Source organism: Limulus polyphemus, unplaced genomic scaffold, assembly GCF_000517525.1.
Source record: "Limulus polyphemus unplaced genomic scaffold, Limulus_polyphemus-2.1.2 Scaffold210, whole genome shotgun sequence".
Lineage (NCBI taxonomy): Eukaryota > Metazoa > Arthropoda > Merostomata > Xiphosura > Limulidae > Limulus > Limulus polyphemus.
The window spans coordinates 453,767-474,375 of record NW_013665820.1 but is presented as its reverse complement, the minus strand read 5'-3'; the positions used below and the strand labels follow the sequence as shown (position 1 = coordinate 474,375).

General features: G+C 33.1%; 1 protein-coding gene and 1 long non-coding RNA gene across 4 annotated transcripts in view; one reads left to right on the top strand and one right to left on the bottom strand.

Moving 5' to 3' along the window:
• The window catches only part of LOC106478430 (ras association domain-containing protein 1-like), a 70,256-nt gene that overhangs the window by 29,417 nt on the left and 20,230 nt on the right, over window positions 1-20,609 (bottom strand). For all 3 annotated transcript variants that reach the window (XR_002609899.1, XR_002609898.1, XM_022382015.1), the window contains exons 4-6: window positions 19,919-20,049; window positions 17,344-17,445; window positions 8,344-8,534 (exon numbers count right to left, since the gene is read on the bottom strand). Coding sequence is in view for 1 of the 3 variants with exons in the window: in XM_022382015.1 (XP_022237723.1) it covers window positions 8,344-8,534; window positions 17,344-17,445; window positions 19,919-20,049 (424 nt within the window). In the remaining 2 variants the exon portion in view is untranslated. The remainder of the gene's footprint in view (window positions 1-8,343; window positions 8,535-17,343; window positions 17,446-19,918; window positions 20,050-20,609) is intronic.
• Window positions 3,506-6,692, top strand: LOC111085032. The gene is made up of 3 exons (XR_002609900.1): window positions 3,506-3,518; window positions 4,445-4,450; window positions 6,578-6,692. It is a non-coding gene; the product is annotated as an uncharacterized LOC111085032 (long non-coding RNA).

Here is a 20,609-nt window from a genome sequence, read left to right as displayed (position 1 = left end):
TATATATATATATATATATATATATATATATATATTGTGTGTGTGACAGAATTTTGAGCACAAAATATGTTAAAACAAGGCATACCCTAAATCCTTAGAATCTTTCCAGTCCAATACTTTGTATCTTAGGAGAACAAATAACATCAAGTTGTAAGGAATTCTATTGATCTCTAAACTCAAATCACTAACAAAATTAAATTATAGCTGAAATGTTCAGATTTAGTTTTCTTTTGATATATATTTTATTACTTCCGATACAATACCTTATCTCCTCTCACATATTAGCTTTTCCAGATTTTGTGCTGCCCTCCTTATGGGCATCTTTTTTGCTTGCTACTAGCCTTAAGGCTCCCACCTAAACTCACAGGTTTTCTTGTGCTATTGCTGCACTGTAGCATGCAACAGCCTTCCACCAAGAGGAATGCTAAACACCATCCTAGCAAAGTTGATTCCTTCTATACTGATTGTTCAATCATCATTTCTCGATTTGGTATTTGTACGTTGTAACAGGTCTTTTTTCTCTTGTGAACTTTTCATATATAGGCATTTTTTTCATGGAAGTATCTATAAAGAAGTTACCTGTTGTGGAAGTATTTATTGTTGGATTTTCACTTTCCAATGTTTTCAGCACCTACAGATTTTGTGGCCTTTTATTTCCACTTTATTATTTCATAAGTGTCAGTAACTTCCACTTCGCCTGGCTTAGGACAAAACATTGTTCACGCTAGTCTAACAACTACATTAGTGTCAGATTTGGCTTTGTCTGTTGGGAGAAGTGATGGCTTTTGTGAGACAGGTGGTGGAGTCTTTCATTAAGCCTGGGCCTTCTTTTGTACCTGACATACCCCCGCCTATGTTTCTCATTTGTGACGGAAGAGATTTTGGCAGTTTTTTTCCAACCATCTACCTTTGCTTCATCTTATACTCATGCTGCTTTGAATTTACCTAAGCCTTTTTTGTAATTTTGGGGCTGAGTTTTCTAGGTATGTTCTTTCCTTCTCTTTGTAATTCATTCCCTGCTTCTTCCTTTCATATTCTATACTTCCTTTCCAGATATGTAAGTCCGTATTCAATTACTTTTTACCACTGCTATTGTGCATGCATGCCTCATCCTTCCTTTGTTAACTCATATGACTAAGCATGACTTCATGCTGTACTGCCTTTCTTCGACTCCTACAATCTGGAGTATTTTCTTTAGACTTGGAGGTCATATCCTCTACCTTTTGTTCATCTTTCTTAGGCTTAAGTTTTCCCACCTTCGTCTTACACATTCTACCCTTTTCTGTTATTTTTCCTATATTCACTTTCTGTCCATGGTAATCCCATGTGGAGTTTTCAATGGATGCTCTTTCAATTATCTTCTCCATAGTGGTGTGTTTATCTTCCTTAGCCTTATCACTTCATTTTTGGTTGATCCATTGTTAGAGTTTGTTGGGGCATGATGCCCTTGTTAATCAAGTGCTTTTGTCTCCTTTTTGTCTGGCTCCTTTCATCTGTCTGTGTGATTTTACTGGAGTGTTTGTTTTTCAGGAGTCACAAGTTGAGGCCACATGCCAATGTTACTCCTTATCCTCACTGGTTTACCATCTCTCTCATGTTTCTTATTTGCTTCTCTCTGTCTCCTGTCTTCCTGCTTCCTCCTCTTTCCTTGTCACCACTTCCCATTCTTCTCTTCCAATCTGTCCTCCCACTGCTCATAGATATCAGTGTTGTCAGTCTTGGTGGTGACTATCCTATAGGCTTAAAATCAGTCAAGCATGTTTTGTTCAGTTTATGGATCTTTACCTTCCATTTGCAGCCAATTGTTGAGTACTATGAGTTCTGTCAGAGATTTTTCCCTCTCCTCCTCCACTGTCTCCTGTTCCCATTAATTTCCCTCCTCTAAGGGATTCTATTTCTTGCCAACATCGATCCATAGCATTGTTGGACCTAAAGGCTAAAAGTGCTATCTGATGGATTTTTCATTCATTTCCAGGATTTATTCTTATCTTTTCATGGTTCCCAAAGAATTCATAGATAGGCATCTAGTCTTAGATATTTCACATCTCAGTCAACTTTTAGACCTTCCTCGATTTACCATGAAAAATTTTCTTTCCCCACAGTGGTCTTTTGCCCCAGGTCTTGGGATGACCAAGGTGGACATCTGTGGTGCTATATTTTTCATATGGCTCCATCTCAAAAAGCCTCCTACAGTCATCCTCTTCTCATCCTTTGGGGGGTGAAGCATCTGGGTTGATTGGTCAACCTGGAAAAGTCACATCACACATTCATTTAGTTTCTCATTCATTTTGGTATTTTTCTGTTTGCACCTTCAAAAGGCCCAGCCTTTTCCTCTTCTTCTGATGGACATGGAGCAATTAGTTTCCCATGTTCTATCCTCTCCTTCTCTCACTGTGTGGAAGGTTCTCTCTCTCCTGTGGACTTGGACATCCATGAAATTCCATATCCCCTTGGGTTGTGTTCATTTTTGAAGTCTAAAATGGACTCTGCACAATTACTGGATTCTTGCTTGGGATCCCTTGTCCTCCACCATTCTCCTTCCTTACTCAAAGACTTCACCTGCTGAATTGGTAAAACCAATACCACAGAGGGTGTTCCTTTTCCTTCCTCTCGTCTGGGTCTCCATATGTTTAGATATTTCCTTGTCAAGATGGGGGGCATATCTCGACTCTCAAGTGAATTCAGATCGGTAGTTTTACCACAAATTTCCATTCATATCAATCTCTTAGAACTTTTGGCAGCACGTTGAGGCTTGGATCATTTTCCTATGATGGTTCATGCACATACATTCAACTCTACAGTTGTCTCCTATATCAATTGTCACGGGGGCACTCTGTCTCACTCTCTCTGTTTCCACACTCTCAACCTCCTTTTTGGGCCCATTCTTTACAAATACGTCTAATAGCTTGTTATGTTCCAAGTACCCTGAATCTTGTTGTGGATTGCCTCTAGAGGCCAGACAAGATAGTACCTACAGAGTAATACCTTGACCCTCTGATGTTCAAATGGCTCTTTTTTTCATCTGGGTATTCCTTTTCTAGATCTTTTTGTCACTCATTTGAACTCCATACTTCCCTCTTTTCTGGTCCCCTGTTCCTCTTCCCTCAGCTCTAGCTGTGGAGGCATTCAGTCAGGACTGGTCCAAATTTTTTCTACGTGTACCCTCCTATTCGTCTTCTCCCTCGTGTGCTTTCCCTCATTCAGGAAACTATGCTGAGTCCAGTTCAGCAATGGTTTCCTCTACTGAAACTACTCCAGTCCTCTCCTCCTCATTCTATACCTCTGTCATGCTTCCCACTCTTTCAACCTCACTCTGACTTCACATGCAAGTTTTGTCCAGTCCCTTGTAAGATATTCCAAACTCTCTTCATGTGTAGCCTTCTTCCTTGTTCTGTTTGTTCTTCTTCCCTCCTTATTTACATACAAAAATGGTCCATATTCTATAGTTAGTCTCAGCATAATGCAGAGACTAACCATATTCTATAGTTAGTCTCTGCATTATGCTTTCTCCCCTTGCAGTCCTTCTATTCCCATCTTTCTGAATTACTACAAGGCTTGAATTCGATGACGAGGAACCCACTTTGAGACTAATAATGGTTGGAGATGGCTTTAATGTGTAATGAAGAAAACTTTGATATAAGTACCTTGTTGAAACATTGTACATTTGCTGTTATGTTAAACTTATATTAAAGTTTTTCTTCATTACCCATTCAAGCCATCTCCAACCATTATTATTACAAGGCTGCTCAACCAAGGCTTATCACTTTTGACCATTGCTAGCTACAGGGCAGATCTACTTAATACTTTTAAGTTTTCCCATTATCATAATTTATTCTCCTCTCATGTCCTTTCTATGCTCTTTTTGTCACCTTTGTCCTCCTCATCCAGCATTCCATCCTGATTAGGATCTGAACATAGTTCTCCACATCCTTATCCTTCTTCTCTTTGAACCTTTAGTCTCTTGTTCCTTGTACCATCTTTTGTTTAAGTCCTATTTCTTACTTTTGCCTGTAGGAGATCTGACATGTATGCCATTAATGCTTCCCATATTCTTTTCCATCATTCTTATATTCATCATTATTCTGCTCATGTTTTTCTCCCTCAAACATATATGGTTCGTGAAGAGGACAACATGGTCACTCCTATTTCCCTTCCATCCATCCATTCTCATTCTATTCTGGATCTTTTCTCTGTCCCATCCATGTAGTTTGTTATTTGACTCCCAATGCTGTTTTCACAGTTCACGCTCCTGTCTATTTATTATTTGGAATTCCTCATCTCCCCAAGATATTTCTCCCATTACTCTCACAGGATAGCTACAGCAGCTCATCCATCTAGCCTATGCTTCATGGATGTAGATTCACATCAACTCTTTCAGGTCTCCTTTCACCACATCCAACATCCTACTCTCTCTCTGGCTGTTCACTTTCATCAAGTGTTGGAGGAAATTGTGCAGGTTAGTATGTGGATTACCCCACATACTTTTGTTGCACATTATCTTCATCACCTGGCTGTCTCATCTTCTTTGGGATATCAACTTCCTCCTGACAACATTTTACATACACCTTACCAGCTCTGACTAGGTAAGTTATTTTTCTTTCTCTCTTACTTTCACAGGGGTCCTAGTCTATGTCTTAGGTTCCCACTGAGTGGCATGCAGTGCATACCAGAGTATACTTATATTTAAATCTACACTATCCAGCCATTTGGGTCTGTAATGCTAGCTGATGGGATGGGGTTTTCCACAAGACTCCTAGAGGTTTTCTTGTGGTATATATTTGTTAAACAAGGCTGGATCCAGACCGTACCTACTCATTGACTATCATTACTGGTCTTATTTTAAAAATAAGGATTCATGGTCACTCAATGCACTGTCTTAAGGTGTTGCATTCCTCCGAGCTCTCCAATGCACTTTCACTCTCCCTTTCTTTGAGTGGAGTACAGGAGTCCTTACCACTCACCAGTTACTAGCCACTGGAGTGGTGGACCATAGAGGCTTCCTCCTGAGTGTGACATTACCATGCAATTGAGAGTAGGGTGGTGGCATTCCAATGGTGTAGATGGTGTGAACCCTCCTCCTACTACAGAATGAAAAATTTCTGATGCCACCTGATTTTGGACTGTAGATGACCCACCAAGTACAGTTCACCCTTCTGGCTGGCTTTTCTCCATCCTACTGATGCCTGGATGTCAGTTCAAAGGTGGTCTGGTGTTGGATAGGCACAGGACCAGGCAACACAAGTCCTCACTCATGTGGTTGGTAGGGATCCACTTCCTACCACAGACCGGACAAAAAATAACCAATGCCACCTGGTTTAGGGCTGGAGTTGACCCACCACATATGATTTCACCCATCCTACCATTGCCCAGATTTTAGGTTTCAGGATGGCCTGATGTTGGATGTGAGCAGGGTCAGTACACATGAACACTACCTAGAATGATGGAGGGAAATTACTTTTCCCTTCTGCTTCCTGGAGGTGAAGATGGTTGGGACCCTTTTCCTACCATGGACTGGATGAAACATTCTTGATGCCACCTGGTTTTGGACTGAAGTTGGTCTGATGTGCTCTAGCCACACTATACTGTAAGGCATATCCATTTTTCATTCTATGATTTTGGATGGTGCTTGTTTCCTGCCCAACTTAGCAACACATATCTTCATTACAGGCAAAGAGTATACTCTGGAAAAGAATGGATGTAGTCTTCCATGGGTGTGCTCCTACATTTTCATGATATAAAATGTCATGCTCCATGGGTTCTCTTTGGGTGCTTTCCAAATGGGCTCATCTAGGTAACTTTTGCACAAATCCCTCCACCATTTCAATGTGAAATTCTAGCTAATTTGTGAGCAAAAGTAATATATCTTATCGGAAGTTAACATTTTCCAACACTGAAAATGTATTTCCAATAGATACTTACCACTGCTCATAATTTTCACCCATCCTCCCCACTTCCAGTGCATCTATTCTTGCCTAGTGTTGAGGTGATGATTGAACAATCAGCATAGAGGGAGTCAGCTGTGCTAAGTGGGTGTGTCTCACTTCTATTGGTGGAGGTTTGTCGTATGCTCATTTTCATGCTACAGTGCAGCAACAGCATGTGGACACACAAGTTTATGTTGGAGTCTCAAGGCTAGTGGTGAACAAAAAATTGCATACAGAGGGCAGCACAAAAATCAGGAAAAGGTAATATGTGGGTAGAATTAAGTATCTATCAGAAGTACATTTTCAGTGTTGGAAAATGTTAACATTTGTTTTAAATAGAGTAATAAAAAAATAAGCAACCCGCTAACCCCTAATTCTGATTTTTATATTTCCCATGTGTATAACTAAAAGTTGTCAACGTATGAAACATGGTGGCAAATATATATCATTGCTGTACATATATGTTGCTTATTTCTAGCTCAAATATTTTGAAAAAGTAATTAATTTTTGAAGTTGATGATATCAAAAACTAAAACTTCAACTATATGCACTCTTTGTTTTACAACTTCAAAGTTTTTAAAGTTAACAAAATGATAAATAATAGTAGGACACCACTTTAAGCTGAATCATTATAGAGCTAGTCTCCTTGACAGATCTTTTTTCACAAGAGAGAAAAATAGTATGAAAATCCATAATTCTCTGAACACTACTTTTTCATACTAATGGTAGTAGTGCACTGAATAATATTTATTTAATAAAATAATGCAACAAAGAACATAGAATAATGCTATGCAAAAAGTAGACAATGTCCTGTAACTATCAAAATTTTGCTGGCATTTCTAGTGATCCAATATGAACTGCTAAAATGTCATCCATCTACATAATATTGTTCTCGTGGAAAAAACATTTTCTTAGGAAGCAATCTACAAATCTCTATACAGAAAACAACATAATATAATACGTCATCTGATAGATGAAAACCTTGCCTGTTTATTGGTTATAACTAATACAGTCATAAATGTAAGAGAGAACTACATGTATTGACAAATTTTGAAAGAGGGGATGTGACAAGTGGGCATGGCAAGAGGGGTCTGGTTTTCTATTTGATGACTGTAACCAAACAAGGTTGAAGGCTAATAAACATTAGCTTTTTTCCAGCGATGTCAATATTATAGTGAGTAATTTATGTCAAATTTACCAGTACATAAATAAAGCACATCATTCACAGGTAAGAAACAATGCCTTCAGTTACATATCTCCATATATTTAATGTTAAAATGACCCTGTTTAGAGCTGATTCATTTAGAGCTCTGTTCTCAGGAACCCTTCCTGAGCACTAAACGGGGTACTACTGTATATTGTTTTCACAGTTTATTTGCCATAAAGCTCTTTTTTCTTCCTTATATAGACTGTACATTTTTATTCTTCTAGTTATTATACTTGAAACTTTTCTTGATCACATGCCTTCAACTAAATTAATTATATCACAGTTTTATATTGTTGTTGACTAAAAGAACATGACTGATTTTCATGCTTGTATATTTTGTTGAAGTAATTACTTTGAAAGTTGCCTTTTGCTTTGTAACTCAAAACAATCATCTTATGGTGGAGTAAACTTCAGCATAAGTTTAGAAATTTAGTTTTTTTTTAAACAGTTGTATCTAATTTTTAAAAAAAAGTAGTTCAGAGATAACATTTGTAAATAAGATATAGTAAGATAAATATTATTTATTTGAATTAATTTTAATGATATACAAGAAATTTTATAGAAAAATTAATTTCAACCAAGTGTGCTAGTATACAACATCATTATGTTCATGGCTTTCAGATCAAACTTTTTTTTAATGATAAAGCTGCTAAAATATTAAAGTTTACCTGCCGTTATCCTTAATTTTCAACCTCTGACTACAAGGAAGGCAACTAGCTGACAGCACCCGTGGCCACTTTTGGGTTAATCTTTACCAATGAATGTTGGGATTAACCACCACATTATAATGTCTCCAAAGCTGAAATAGTGATCAAGTTTAGCACCAGGTTTCAATCCCACGACCCACACATTATAAGATGAGCACCCTAGTCAACAAGTCCTATCAGGCCTCAGCTCAGTAATTACAGGCCTATCAAATGATGGCATAGTATGTAGCTATGTCACATAAAATGGTTTTTATTTCATTGTAAATTTACCAAAACACTTCATATTTAAAAACATTCAATGGTTATCATGTTTTTTGTTTGAAGTGTACATGTTTGAAATATGATGACATTATGAGTTATTAAATTTTAGAAATGGAAATGTAGAAATGGCAAGTGTAATATCACCAGACTGGAAAGGATTAATGAAATAGGTAATATATCAAAACAAGTAAAACATGATTCAACAGAAATTGAATACATAAACCAAACTCTAACAAAGCTGTACCTTGTAACATGTAAGGCTTTTACAGTATCCCTTGGCAAGTAAAAAGATGTCAGAGTTTTCCTTTCACTCTCCTCTCCCTCCTTAAGAACATCATAAATGGACGGAGGTCTGCTTCCAGAAACTACATTTATTGGTCGAGAGAGGTTAAGATGTACACGTATGAAACCACTGAAGGATACTCCATCTTCTTGCTGTGAAAAATAAGTGGGAATGTTAACTACAGAAACAAGCCCAAAGTATTTTAAATATTTATCTTCACTTCTATGATATAGTGATTCTGTCCACACAAGTTCAGTCAAAGTAATTGTAGAGTATCCTGATTCTAGGATTTCAAAGTGTCACAAAACACACAAGAACAGTCAAAATAACCACAGATTATCCAAATCCTAGGATTTCAAGATGTTGAAACAATATGGAAGTAGTTATAAATCGTAGGCTGTTTTAAGGTTTTTGTTATGTCCATATGTTTTCTTATAGCAAAGCCACATCTTGCTATCTGTTGTGTCCACAAAGAGGAATTGAACTCCTGAGTTTAGCATTGTAAGTCCATAGACTTACCGCTGTCCCATTGGGGAACTTTATTATGTCATTTTCAACAGAGAATACATTTATACACATTACATCACCAACCTAGTTATATTTAATCATGTTAGTTTTATAAAAATTTCTAATGAAACTGTTTTGGACATGCAGTAATTTATGTTTAGCTTCATATGTATGGCTGGATCAAAGTGTGCATGTCACAAACTCTTACAGATGTATTCAATATTTAATTAAACCACTTTTATTAACCCTATTGCCACAGGTATCTGCTACTGTGCATGACACAAGGTTTTTGTGTCTTACATTCAAAATTTTATTAAACTACTTTTTCTTTATGTTATACCAATTAGTATACCCAAAATCTTAGCTAATAATCCATATTTTAATAGTATATAAGTTTTAAGTTCTTAATTCTATAAGGCAATATTTAAAAAATCCTGAATTCCCCTAGTGTGATACACGTGATACATTTCTTCTAGGTATCTTCTCTATTTTATCCATCACCCCTCCAAAAAGTACGAAATTCAATGTAAATGACTCACTATAAAATCATCATTGCTCAGACAAACTGTAATTTCTATAGCCTTCAATTTTGTTTGGTTACAGAGCTATCAAATAGAAAATCAGACCCTCCTGCCACACCCACTTATTCAGGATTTGTTAATATATCTCTTTTTCATTTAATTATATATTAGCTATAACCAATAGAAAGCGAAGGTTTCCATCTATCAAATGATGTATTGTATAACATTGTGTTCTGAACAGATTATCATCAATTTCACTTATAATACATGGTTTATTCCCATGGGAAAGTTAATGACTAGCTTGGATAAATTTGTAACGGCTCTTGTTGCATAGTTAGAAATCCAGAAAAATTTTGAGAGTTAGGGAAAATTGTCTACTTTTTTGCATGTTATTAGTCTATGTTATTTAGTGTATTATTTAATTAAATAACAATTATCTTGTGCATTACTACCATTATTATAAAAAAAGTAGGGTTAAGTCATTGACAATCAACAGCAAGAAAAAAAGAAGATTGGGTAGGTACTTTATTTCTTGTTTTCATGTTTATTCTTTATTTATTATTATAAAAGTAATTAAAATGTAAAAATAGGGATCTCTTTATGTTAGTTAAGGATAGATTGGGTAAAATAAATAATAATAATATAATAAAAATATTTCATGAGGCATACATGCGAGCAGTTCGGAGTAGCTCGTGGGTAATGTAATTCAATAGCATAATGCGAGCTTCATGTTCCCCAAGTGACTTACAATTTATAATGGTACAAATAGTAGTTAGACATGGTTCAAAGGGCAATGAAACAATAAAATTCAATTAGCAATACATGTATACTGTTACAAGTTTAAAGCTATTTCAGATAAATGAATGTAATTTCACACTATATTTGAAGTCATTCTTGAAAGAAAAAAGGGTAATTTAGATTTTTTTTTTGGTGGTTATGAGCTCAGTCAAATTGACCAACCTTGTATAGAATTAAGGTAGAGAAAATTACAGATAAAATATAAAATTTTACTGAAAACAAACATTTGAAATGTATTTAGGAGGTTTTAGAAATCACACAAATGCAATTTGAGATTTTTGAGATGAAGAAAAATATTTTTAATCTAAACATGAAAATCACTTTGCACATGGACTATTCAAAACAAATACTCAATATATTCAAGGACAGATCTATTTTTAGTTTATTAAAGATACTTCACTAAAAAATAAGATTTTTTTTTGTATGGGAAAGACTTATAATGTTACTGAAAGACTGCTAGGTTTCATGAAGATATACACACTATATTAACAGTCAGTAGTATCAAAATCTATACTTTGAACGAGTACAATGACATTATGTGGTCGGTCAAATTGACTGAGCTTGTGCTGAGAAAATTAATCAATGTATCTTGATTAATATGGCATCAAACATAGTTCATAATCCAAATTTTGATATTATCTAAGTTTTATATTTTAATTTCAAAAGGAAATATTTAAATAAATTATCAATCTGCACTTCTCAGCATCACATGACTTGGAAGCACTACGACTTTTCATTTATAGATTTTCTTTTTCTCTTCCCTTACTAGGGATTCAGATTGTTCAACCAAGGACAAACACATGCTATAGATACCAAGTAGTCAGAAAATTTTCAATCTCTTATCTTCTTGACTTTCTCAGATATCACTATACGTGTTCAACCCATATTGACATGCCCCATATCATGTTTTTTTAAATTAAATGTCTATAATCTTCCCTGACATTGCTACTGGACATGTTTATAACCAATAGAAAGAGCAATTTTTACGCTACATAAATCATAAAATTATCCATTTTGTCTGAGCTGTAAATGCCAACAAGTCATGGTGAGAGCTCAATGGTTGGGACAGAAATCTTTCTTAGAGAATAGATGAAATTTTTAGCTTATCTAAAAAAATTAAACAACCAAATAAACTATATTGGTTTTCAGACATTCTAAACTGGTGTTTGATGTATTTGTTGTGTTCTAAAATAGATATTTGAAAGTTACGTGAATTGTTTTCGGACAACCAACACAGCGTTAAAAAAGTTTTACCAAAGATGTTCTCAAGTACAAATAGACCTATGGTAAGTGGTAAATTTCTTGTTTTAATGTATACTTTTTATTTTTTGTTACAATGTTTTTTAACAAAACTAACTAAAATGTACAAATTAGAAATTTATTAGATTAGATAAGAAAAACCTAAATGAAAAAATTATATTAAAATATTTCACCTGGACCAATACACAATTGATGAATATGTAACTCAACAGTTTATGGTAACTTGCACTAATCTCTAACCAGGTAATTTATGGCTTTGTTAGGCTAGTTAGACATGGTTCCAAGAGCAATAAAATTAAATGAAGAGAGATGTTAACTGTTACAAGCCTGGAGCTGTTTGTGATAAATAGCTGTAATTGTCTGTTACAACTTGAAGTTATTCTAGAGCTATGGATGATTTTGCTACAGTTTCTATTAGGGTAGAGAATATGAGAGATAAAATACAATGTTTCAGCAAAAAAAAACTTTTGTTATTCAATAACTCTCAATATGGGCTCAATCCCAGGGACATGTCCACTTTTCCTTGTATATAGTTTTAATACAAAAACTTTAAATACAGTAAGTGTATCTTCACAAAATTTAGCAGACTTTTAGTAAACATTACAAGATGTTTGTACACAAAAAATCAGTTTCTTTAATGAAGTATTTTTTTACAAAAAAAGTGGTCCATGAATATATCAGGACTTTTTCTGACCAGTCCAAGTGCAAAGTGATTTTCATGTTAAGATTAAGAATACTTTTCTTCATCTTAGAAATCCCAAATGTCATTTGCATAATCACTAGAACCTCTTAAATACATTTCAAATGTTTTTTGAGTAAAACTTTATATTTTCTTTTCTTTACCCTAATTCTATAACCACAAAAAAAAAAATCTAAATTACCCTTTTTCTAGAATGACTTCAAATTGTAACATGAAACTACATTTGTTTATCCTAAGTAGCTTTAAACTCGTAACAGTATATATTTATTTATACTTAAATTTTATTGTTTTATTGCCCTTTGAATCCTGTCTAGCTATTATTCATACTATTATAAATTGTAAATCACTTTAATACATGTGGCTCACATTACACTATCAAATTACATTACCCACGAGCTGTTCATGTGCATGCTTCGTGAAAATTTTTTATTATATTATTTATTTTGCCTAATCTAACCTTAACTAACCTAAAGAGTTTCCTATTTTTTACCTTTTAGTTGCTTTTATAATAACAAATACAGGATACACATGAAAAACAAGAAATAAAGTATTCACCTAGGCCTTCTTTTTTTTTTGCTGTCAACTGTTAAAGACACTTAACCCTACCTTTTTATACTAATCATAGTAGTACACTAAATAATTTTTATCTAATAATGCATCAAAAAATATAGAATAATAACATTCAAAAAACAGGCAATGTCCCATAACTATCACAATTTTTCTGGCTTTCTAACTATGTAACAAGACCTTACAAATTTATCCAAGCTAGCTGATGCGTTTCCCTTGTACTGAAAGAGAAATTAACATTTTTCTGTACAGAAAACAACATAATATAATACGTCATTTGATAGATGATAACTTTGGCTTTCTACTGGTTATAAATAATATAGTATTAAATGTAAGAGAACTATTAACAAATCCTGAAAGCAAGAATGTGACAGGTGGGTATGGCAAGAGCGGATTATTAGTTATGATTTTATGATGTCATTTCTTACACTAGGGGAAGTCAGAATTTTTTAAATAATGCATTATACAATTAAGAACTTAAAACTTGTATACTATTAAAATATAGATTATTAGCTGTGATTTTATGCTATACTAATTGGTTTAAAATGAACAAAAAGTAATTTAATTAAATTTTGAATGTAACTCATTAAAAACCTTCTGACATGCAAAGTAAAGGATGCCCACGGCAAGAGGGTTAAAGTAGTTTATATAATTTGTACAAATAAAATATGAACATTGTGAGGTCAGATTGACTTGGTAAATTCACAGAAAAATCTTTAGCAAAAATACTTTATTAAAAATCATTTTTTCTTTTATACAATATACTTGTAATGTTTTACTAAAGGTCTGCCAAATTTTGTGAAGATACACTAAGAAATTTGGAATTATAGTAAACGTTGCTATATATAGCTTCATAGAAACTGGGATAGTACAAAGTGTCAATGTTGTTCACATAGGGCTAGAGCTTGAAGTAAAATATCATTGACACATAATACATTACCACTGTATTCAATTAGATACATCAGAAAATATACAACTAAAGAGAAGCTAGTTGTAACACAGTTACTCACCAAAGATGCCACCCAGACACCACAACGACTTCAGAAGAAAAGAAAGCCCTAACAATAATTGCAAAAAGGGTAGCATATTCACCTTTCTACCAGTTTATAAATGCAATGCTATTGAGGTACTAGGTTGATCACTAAGCACTGTAGTGCTTAGTATGTAAGGATGGACCAGGAAAAAAATGACGGATACATATTATGTATTGCTTATCATAGTTTCAAATTTCTCTTATAACATTCTAAGATACTTTTATAAACACCTAACTTAGGTTTTCTAAAGCTATTAAAACCTTCAGTTTGGCCAAGAAACATCACTAAAGTAGAGAACTGGTGAGTAACGTAACAGTCAAATATTCTGCTGATTATTCTGATTCTGGTGTCAGAAGGGCTAGCTCACCAATGCTTGAAGTTGTTGTGATGATTTACACACCAAAATGTTGCATTTTAACTTTGGCAGTGCAGAAGCAGTATAGCTTTTCACTAACTTCAACACATGATGTGTTCTAGACAACTCATCATGCCAGGCTAAAACTGCTGCCTTCATAGTGACTGTCATTGCTTAAAAAAAAAAAGAGAAGCATGTAATAAATAAAATAAGGATGATGTAGGGATGGCAATGCCAAAAACAACATACAGATGAATACACAAAACCATACAAAAATCCCTAAATAAGTAGTCCCTAAGTCAATGCTACAAGCTTATGGGATTTAGCCATTGTAAGACTTTATAGCATTATTCAGTTTAAATGCTTTTATTCAAACCTGAATTCAAACAAGTGAAGAAATTCAACATTTAGTTGTGGATAAAAGTTTTTTTTGGAAAGATTTGACTACTTATATAGGTATTTTTATATGGTTTTGTGTATTCATACCTACCTTGTTACTGTATCTTTTCGCATTGCCATCCATACATCATCCTTATTTTTTTAATTTCTTGTATTTAATCATACTATGAAAAACTGCAAGTCCTGACTCAAAATGCGAAATACAAAAAAAAAGAATGAAAAAAACCAAACAAAGATAAACGTCAAACATGGAAAAGTGGACTACTTAAATTATCACTAGTCTCTACAAAAGAAAAAAATTAAAGAGAAAAGAAAACAGTCCTTCTGAAGTAGCAAAATCCTCCAATTTATGAAATCCTAAAAATTGTGCTGATTCAATCTTCTCTCAAAACTACAACGAGCAACAGAACACCAAAAGTTTTAGAACTGAAGTGAAGAATATGCCTGAATAAACTAGTGAACTACTTGCCAGTGTATTCTGCTAGATATCAAAAGAAAACGAAACTGACACTTATTTCCTGCACTACAATGTTTACTACCAACACCATCTTGAAACTTACAACCATTTGTCAAACATCACATACTTTCAACTACAGAATTCCTTTTATGAACAAACTGAAGAAACAATGAGTTCCCTTCTGATACCCATTCTCAGTGACATATTCCAAGGAAGTTTGAAAGCAAAGCTTAAACACAGACTACCAAAATTATAGGTAGGTGATAAGTTTGATATCTAGCAATTTCCAGACATTAGAATATTGTCTTTTATATCTGAACTAGCATATAGCCTGTCAAAAATGAAAGGGCAAATACTACTACCCCACCCCATAGTATACCCTAACCTCACATTTTAGAGCTAAGTGAAATAAATAAATTTTGCAAAATCAAGTTAGACCAACAAAGAGGCAGAAAATTGTAGATGAGGCAGTCAAACATTCATAAATTCTTTTGTGAGCCAATCCAAATTAAGATCATTCATGAAATGAATTCTTGCCATATTTATAGAATAATTATTGGTAAAAATCAGTTCGTTTAACAACTTCTAATATATAGAAAACCAGTGCATTTGGATAACACTATGTTCCAACAATGAATTTTAGATCATGTTGCTTAGCAACAAAAGTATAACCTAATATTGTTGTTAGTATATGTAAGAAAGTATAAAATGAAATGTATGGACAACAAAACTGGTAAAATATTTGTTGATTTCTTAACTTAGAGTCTACCTTGATTAAAAGAGTTTTTTTTTCTATTAAACACGTTGGTGACATAATGGAAAATAGCTTAATTCAGAAATGATTTATGTTTAAAATTGAATTATTATTTTTACATTCATGATAAATTTTATGCACTTGGCTCTAAGCTAGGTTATCCTGCACTATGTCTTTGCTTTAGGCTTATTGAACCAGCACTCACTACACTTATAAGGTTTCATGGCACCCCCTCCCCTCACAGCACCCTTAAACCCCGTCACTAAAACTGTAATGAGCAGACAGTAATCAAACTATTCTATCTGGATAAATGCATTTTGGCTTTTATGACCCCCCCCCTATTTTGAGAAATCAAGCATGATGTGACACACACCGGTTTTTATACAAGTTAGATTCCAGATATTCCTAAATTAAATTAATTTTACACCTTGATGATCACAGAGCCTTTTCTTTTCTGGATATCATGATTCACTGCCAGGATAACTGACTTAAAACTAGCAGGTACAGAAAGTCAACACACAAATATCTGAGATTCAAGTTGAATCACCCATAAGTCAACCAAAGAAGTTCAATCTTCTCCTTCCTCAACAGAGCATCTAAAGTATGCTGTGATACATCTCTTTCTTCAGAAATAGAACACATCACAACACCTTTCAAAAACTATGGATATCTAAAAACAAATTATCAAGCAGACCAACCAAAGGAACCAATGATAAACTGCATGCCAACATCATCTTCCCATATATTGTACATCCACATTTAGTATAGTGTCCAGAAGATTTCAAAACAATTTCAAGTCTGAATTAGATCCAGTCAAACACTCTGTAATCTCTAACTAGCGTAAAACACCTAACACTTAATATTAAAACCAAAGCAGTTATTAAAAAAATACCACAAAGCTCTAAAGACAAATACATGAGAAACACCATAAATATTTTGAACAATAATGAACATAACACCAAAATTCTTTATAACTAATGTAAATCTACACTTCAGCTATTACAGAACATGCAGCCAACACCAAAATACCACAAATCGGAAAAACTGCAAAATTACTACTGAGAAAGAAACTTAAAAAACAACAACAACAACAACCAAAAATATAAAAAAGCTCTATATATTAGAACATAAAAAAAGCTCTCAACTGAGACCATATGATTAAAGAACAATCTTTAGATTCCACTGATCCAAAATCAAAGCAAAACATACACTGATCAGATACCAGCAGTTTCAAGCACAGAAGACCTCTTTCATATCTGCCTACCAACCTATACAATTACAGACATCACCAGACTGTGATGGTCTGATGAAGGAGCAAGAACCTGATCCACAATCTCAGTCATCTTTCCATCTGCTTAAGCAACTCATTGCAAATAGAATAAACAACCATGTGAACAATATAAAAAGAAACAAAAGAACTTTATTTGTATACAGTGTTTTTCTACTTCAAAATAACTGTTTTGGATTTTGTACAATTTTTCTTCAAACATGCAACAGTCAAAGTATAGAGACATGTACAATGTGATGTAATGAATGATAACATATACATAAATTCTTACATTCATTTTATACAAGCAGCTAATTCAAAAAATAAAAACATGTTTTTTACCAGCGTCATGCCAAGTCCTTGGCATTGATCATTGTATCTCTCAATCCTCCAGTACAATTCTTCTCCTTCCAGATTTTCAGAAAATAATGGGGAATGTCGCCCCTAAAAAATAATCAAATATCCCCAAACATTTTATTCTGACTTTTGTACAACTGGATCTAATAAACTTTGAACAGTTATGAGACTTCATTAGAATTAATGGTTCATCATCTAAATCTACAACACAGGTTCAGTTAGTTATGTTTAAAGTATTTTCACTTGTATAATTAATACTACTTTGTAAAACTTACACAAGAAACTATCTTATGAATCCCATTTTTGCTACATGAGAGTTATAGAAAACTCCAGAGCTGTGAGCAGCTGTAAAGAGGGAGATTTAATATGTAATGGATTTTGTGATACTACAAATCTCTGTTGATAACTACTTGCAATTTGATAGTTCATAATAAATCTGCTATATTTACTTTTGTTTTTCTATAATATGAATATCACAATCTTCAATGATATTGAATATTATCAAGAACCTTCAAATTTGAAGATAAATTTGATTTCGGCTACAAGTTTTAGATTGTTGTGCAATATTCAGTATGAAGCTAGAGCTTTTCCATTTACTAAAGGTAGTAATATTTTACTATAATCATTTCATTTCAAACATCCGTCTTAATTCAAACCACCAATCCTCAGTAGCTTTTTGACATTGACATACAACCACATATACTTATAAGTGGTGGTTTACATTTTATATATATGTCATGAATACAATGAGATTAAAAGTAATTTGTGGCCTATAAAACCATACTAGAAAATTTTAATAAATTAATATAAATATAATTTTTATATAAAATGAAGTCACTGAAACAATAAAACAAAGCTCTAATGTTCCATTTTATTTTAATAGATTCAACTAATATATTTCTTATCATGATTAGTTTACCACTATTATTTTTAGTATAATGCCTCAAAACCCAATTAAGTCTTAACAACAGGGTGGATCAAAGAGAGCATGACCCAATGCATTATAGTTACATACAAAATTAATTTAAACTATATTATCAATGCAAGTCAATAAATTTAGTATGACAATATAGTTTCTAATTAAAATTTAAATTTCTAAGTTTTGTTTTCTTAATTTAAAAAAAAATATAAAAAAATTCTCGACTTTCATTTTTGTTGTCATGCGAGTGCTCTCAATTCTTTCCCTTTTGGTTTTTACAACTTCAATAATATAGCAACTACATTGTCTAATAATGTAAACACAATCTATAAATAATTACAACTTCAAATGTACAGTTTCAACATCCTAGCTTCTCTATTTGCTTAGATATCAATACATCTTCCCAACCCCTGAAAGAAGCCCTGCCCATTTATCCTCAACTTTCAAGGCAGTTTTCAACACCATGTGCTTTTAAATGAAGTATTTGTTTAAAACCAATAGAAAGAGCTTAATTTCTATTTCAAGCATACAACAGTCATTTTAAATTTGGCAGCAACAGACAAACTTTCAGAAGAAGTGACTGATGTATGTGTTGTAAGTGAAATTGATGCTCATAGTATTAATAATTTTTTAACCTATTTACACCTTAATTTGAAAGCCAGTTAAATTATAGTTCGTTTTGGACATCCTATGTTAGTGATTTATGTATTATATATAGTTGAAAATGCATATTTGAAAGATATATATGAATTTTTGTTTTGACAATGAACATTAGAGAAAAAACTATGGCTAAATAGTTATGTGTTTGAGTGCAGCTTTCCATGCATGCAGTATACTGGTCTACAAAATCTGCTAATGTATTTCCACTGTTATGGGTTGCTTTTCAGGGATGAATAAACTGTGTATCGTACAAGCCAGGAAATGAAAACCATAAAATTAAAATAAACTGCATGTGAAAAGGTAAACAACTGAGAATACATGATAATAAAAAAACTGTATCAAAATGACACCTTCAAAGAAGAAAACAATGTATTGTTAATTTTATTTAATATTTTTTTAATTTTATTATATTTTACCTTGATGATTTAACTACATGTTGGTGTTATAGTAGAGAAAATAACAGATAAAATATAAACATTTCATGAAAAAACCTTTGATATTCATTTAGGATGTTTAGAGGGTATGCAAATATAATATGGAACTGTAAGAGGTAAAGAAGTATTATTATTCTTAGCATGAAAATAACCTTGCATTCAGACTAGACAGAGAGAGAGTCAAATTGATTCTGTAAATTCACAAATTTGTGGTGAAAATACTTTATAAAAATTCTGTTTTTTTGTGTACACCACACTTGCAATGATTACTAAAAGCTTGCCACATTTTGTGAAGAGGAATTTAGTAAATTCAGAGTTATAATACGTATAATTTCTTGATGGTTACAATGTCAATCAAAATGACCTAGCCCAATTTCAAAGTTAAATCAATACAGTTTGTGCACAAAATCAGTTCTTTATTATGTCTTGTTATGGATGATTTGACTCAGTTTGAGTTTAGTTCTGAACATTTATTTTATACTATGAGAAATCAGTCAAATGGTAATTTTACTTATTGTAAATTTTATTTATATCAAGAAAATTATACCTCAGTCCTGCTTGGTGTGGAAAGTTTCTTTTCTTCCATTACCACTTCTGTTAATTCTGTTGTGTCTACATCTGTCTTGCAATCTAGCGTGACCAAGTCACGACAAACTGTATGACATGTGTAGTGACAATCTAAGAGAACAAGAAACAGTTTTAGTACAATATAATTTAGAATTTTATATAATTCAAACTTCTTTCCCCCTTAAAACAGTAAGCTTTGAAGTTTATGGAATTTGTGAAACAAACTAATGATAATCTCACTAAAATTCTGAGACACACACTTTCAAGAATGCAATTAAGAGATATGGCAGGTATTTTTGACAAGTTATTTTTACATAAAGGTGTCACTATAATCTAAGTTAATCACTGGAATGTTAATTCATTGCAGTAAGTCATTCTCATTGTGAAAATGTTCAACATTTGGATAAAGTCAACTGCTGAAGAAAAATTATTGAACAAAGTATAAAGTATCAGTATATTGCTTTAACAGTCCTTGATTATTACTAGTTTAGAATATGAAATAACATACAAAACATCTTTCAGTTTTAAAAAATTTAGTGCTGACTGAAGATATTAGAGACGCATTGAATTTTTTTTTACTCCAGAATTTCCATGTTCCAGTTTTACATTTTTATCAAGATACTATACAGCAGTATTTATTCACTAAAACTGTAAGGTAAAGTTTAAAAATA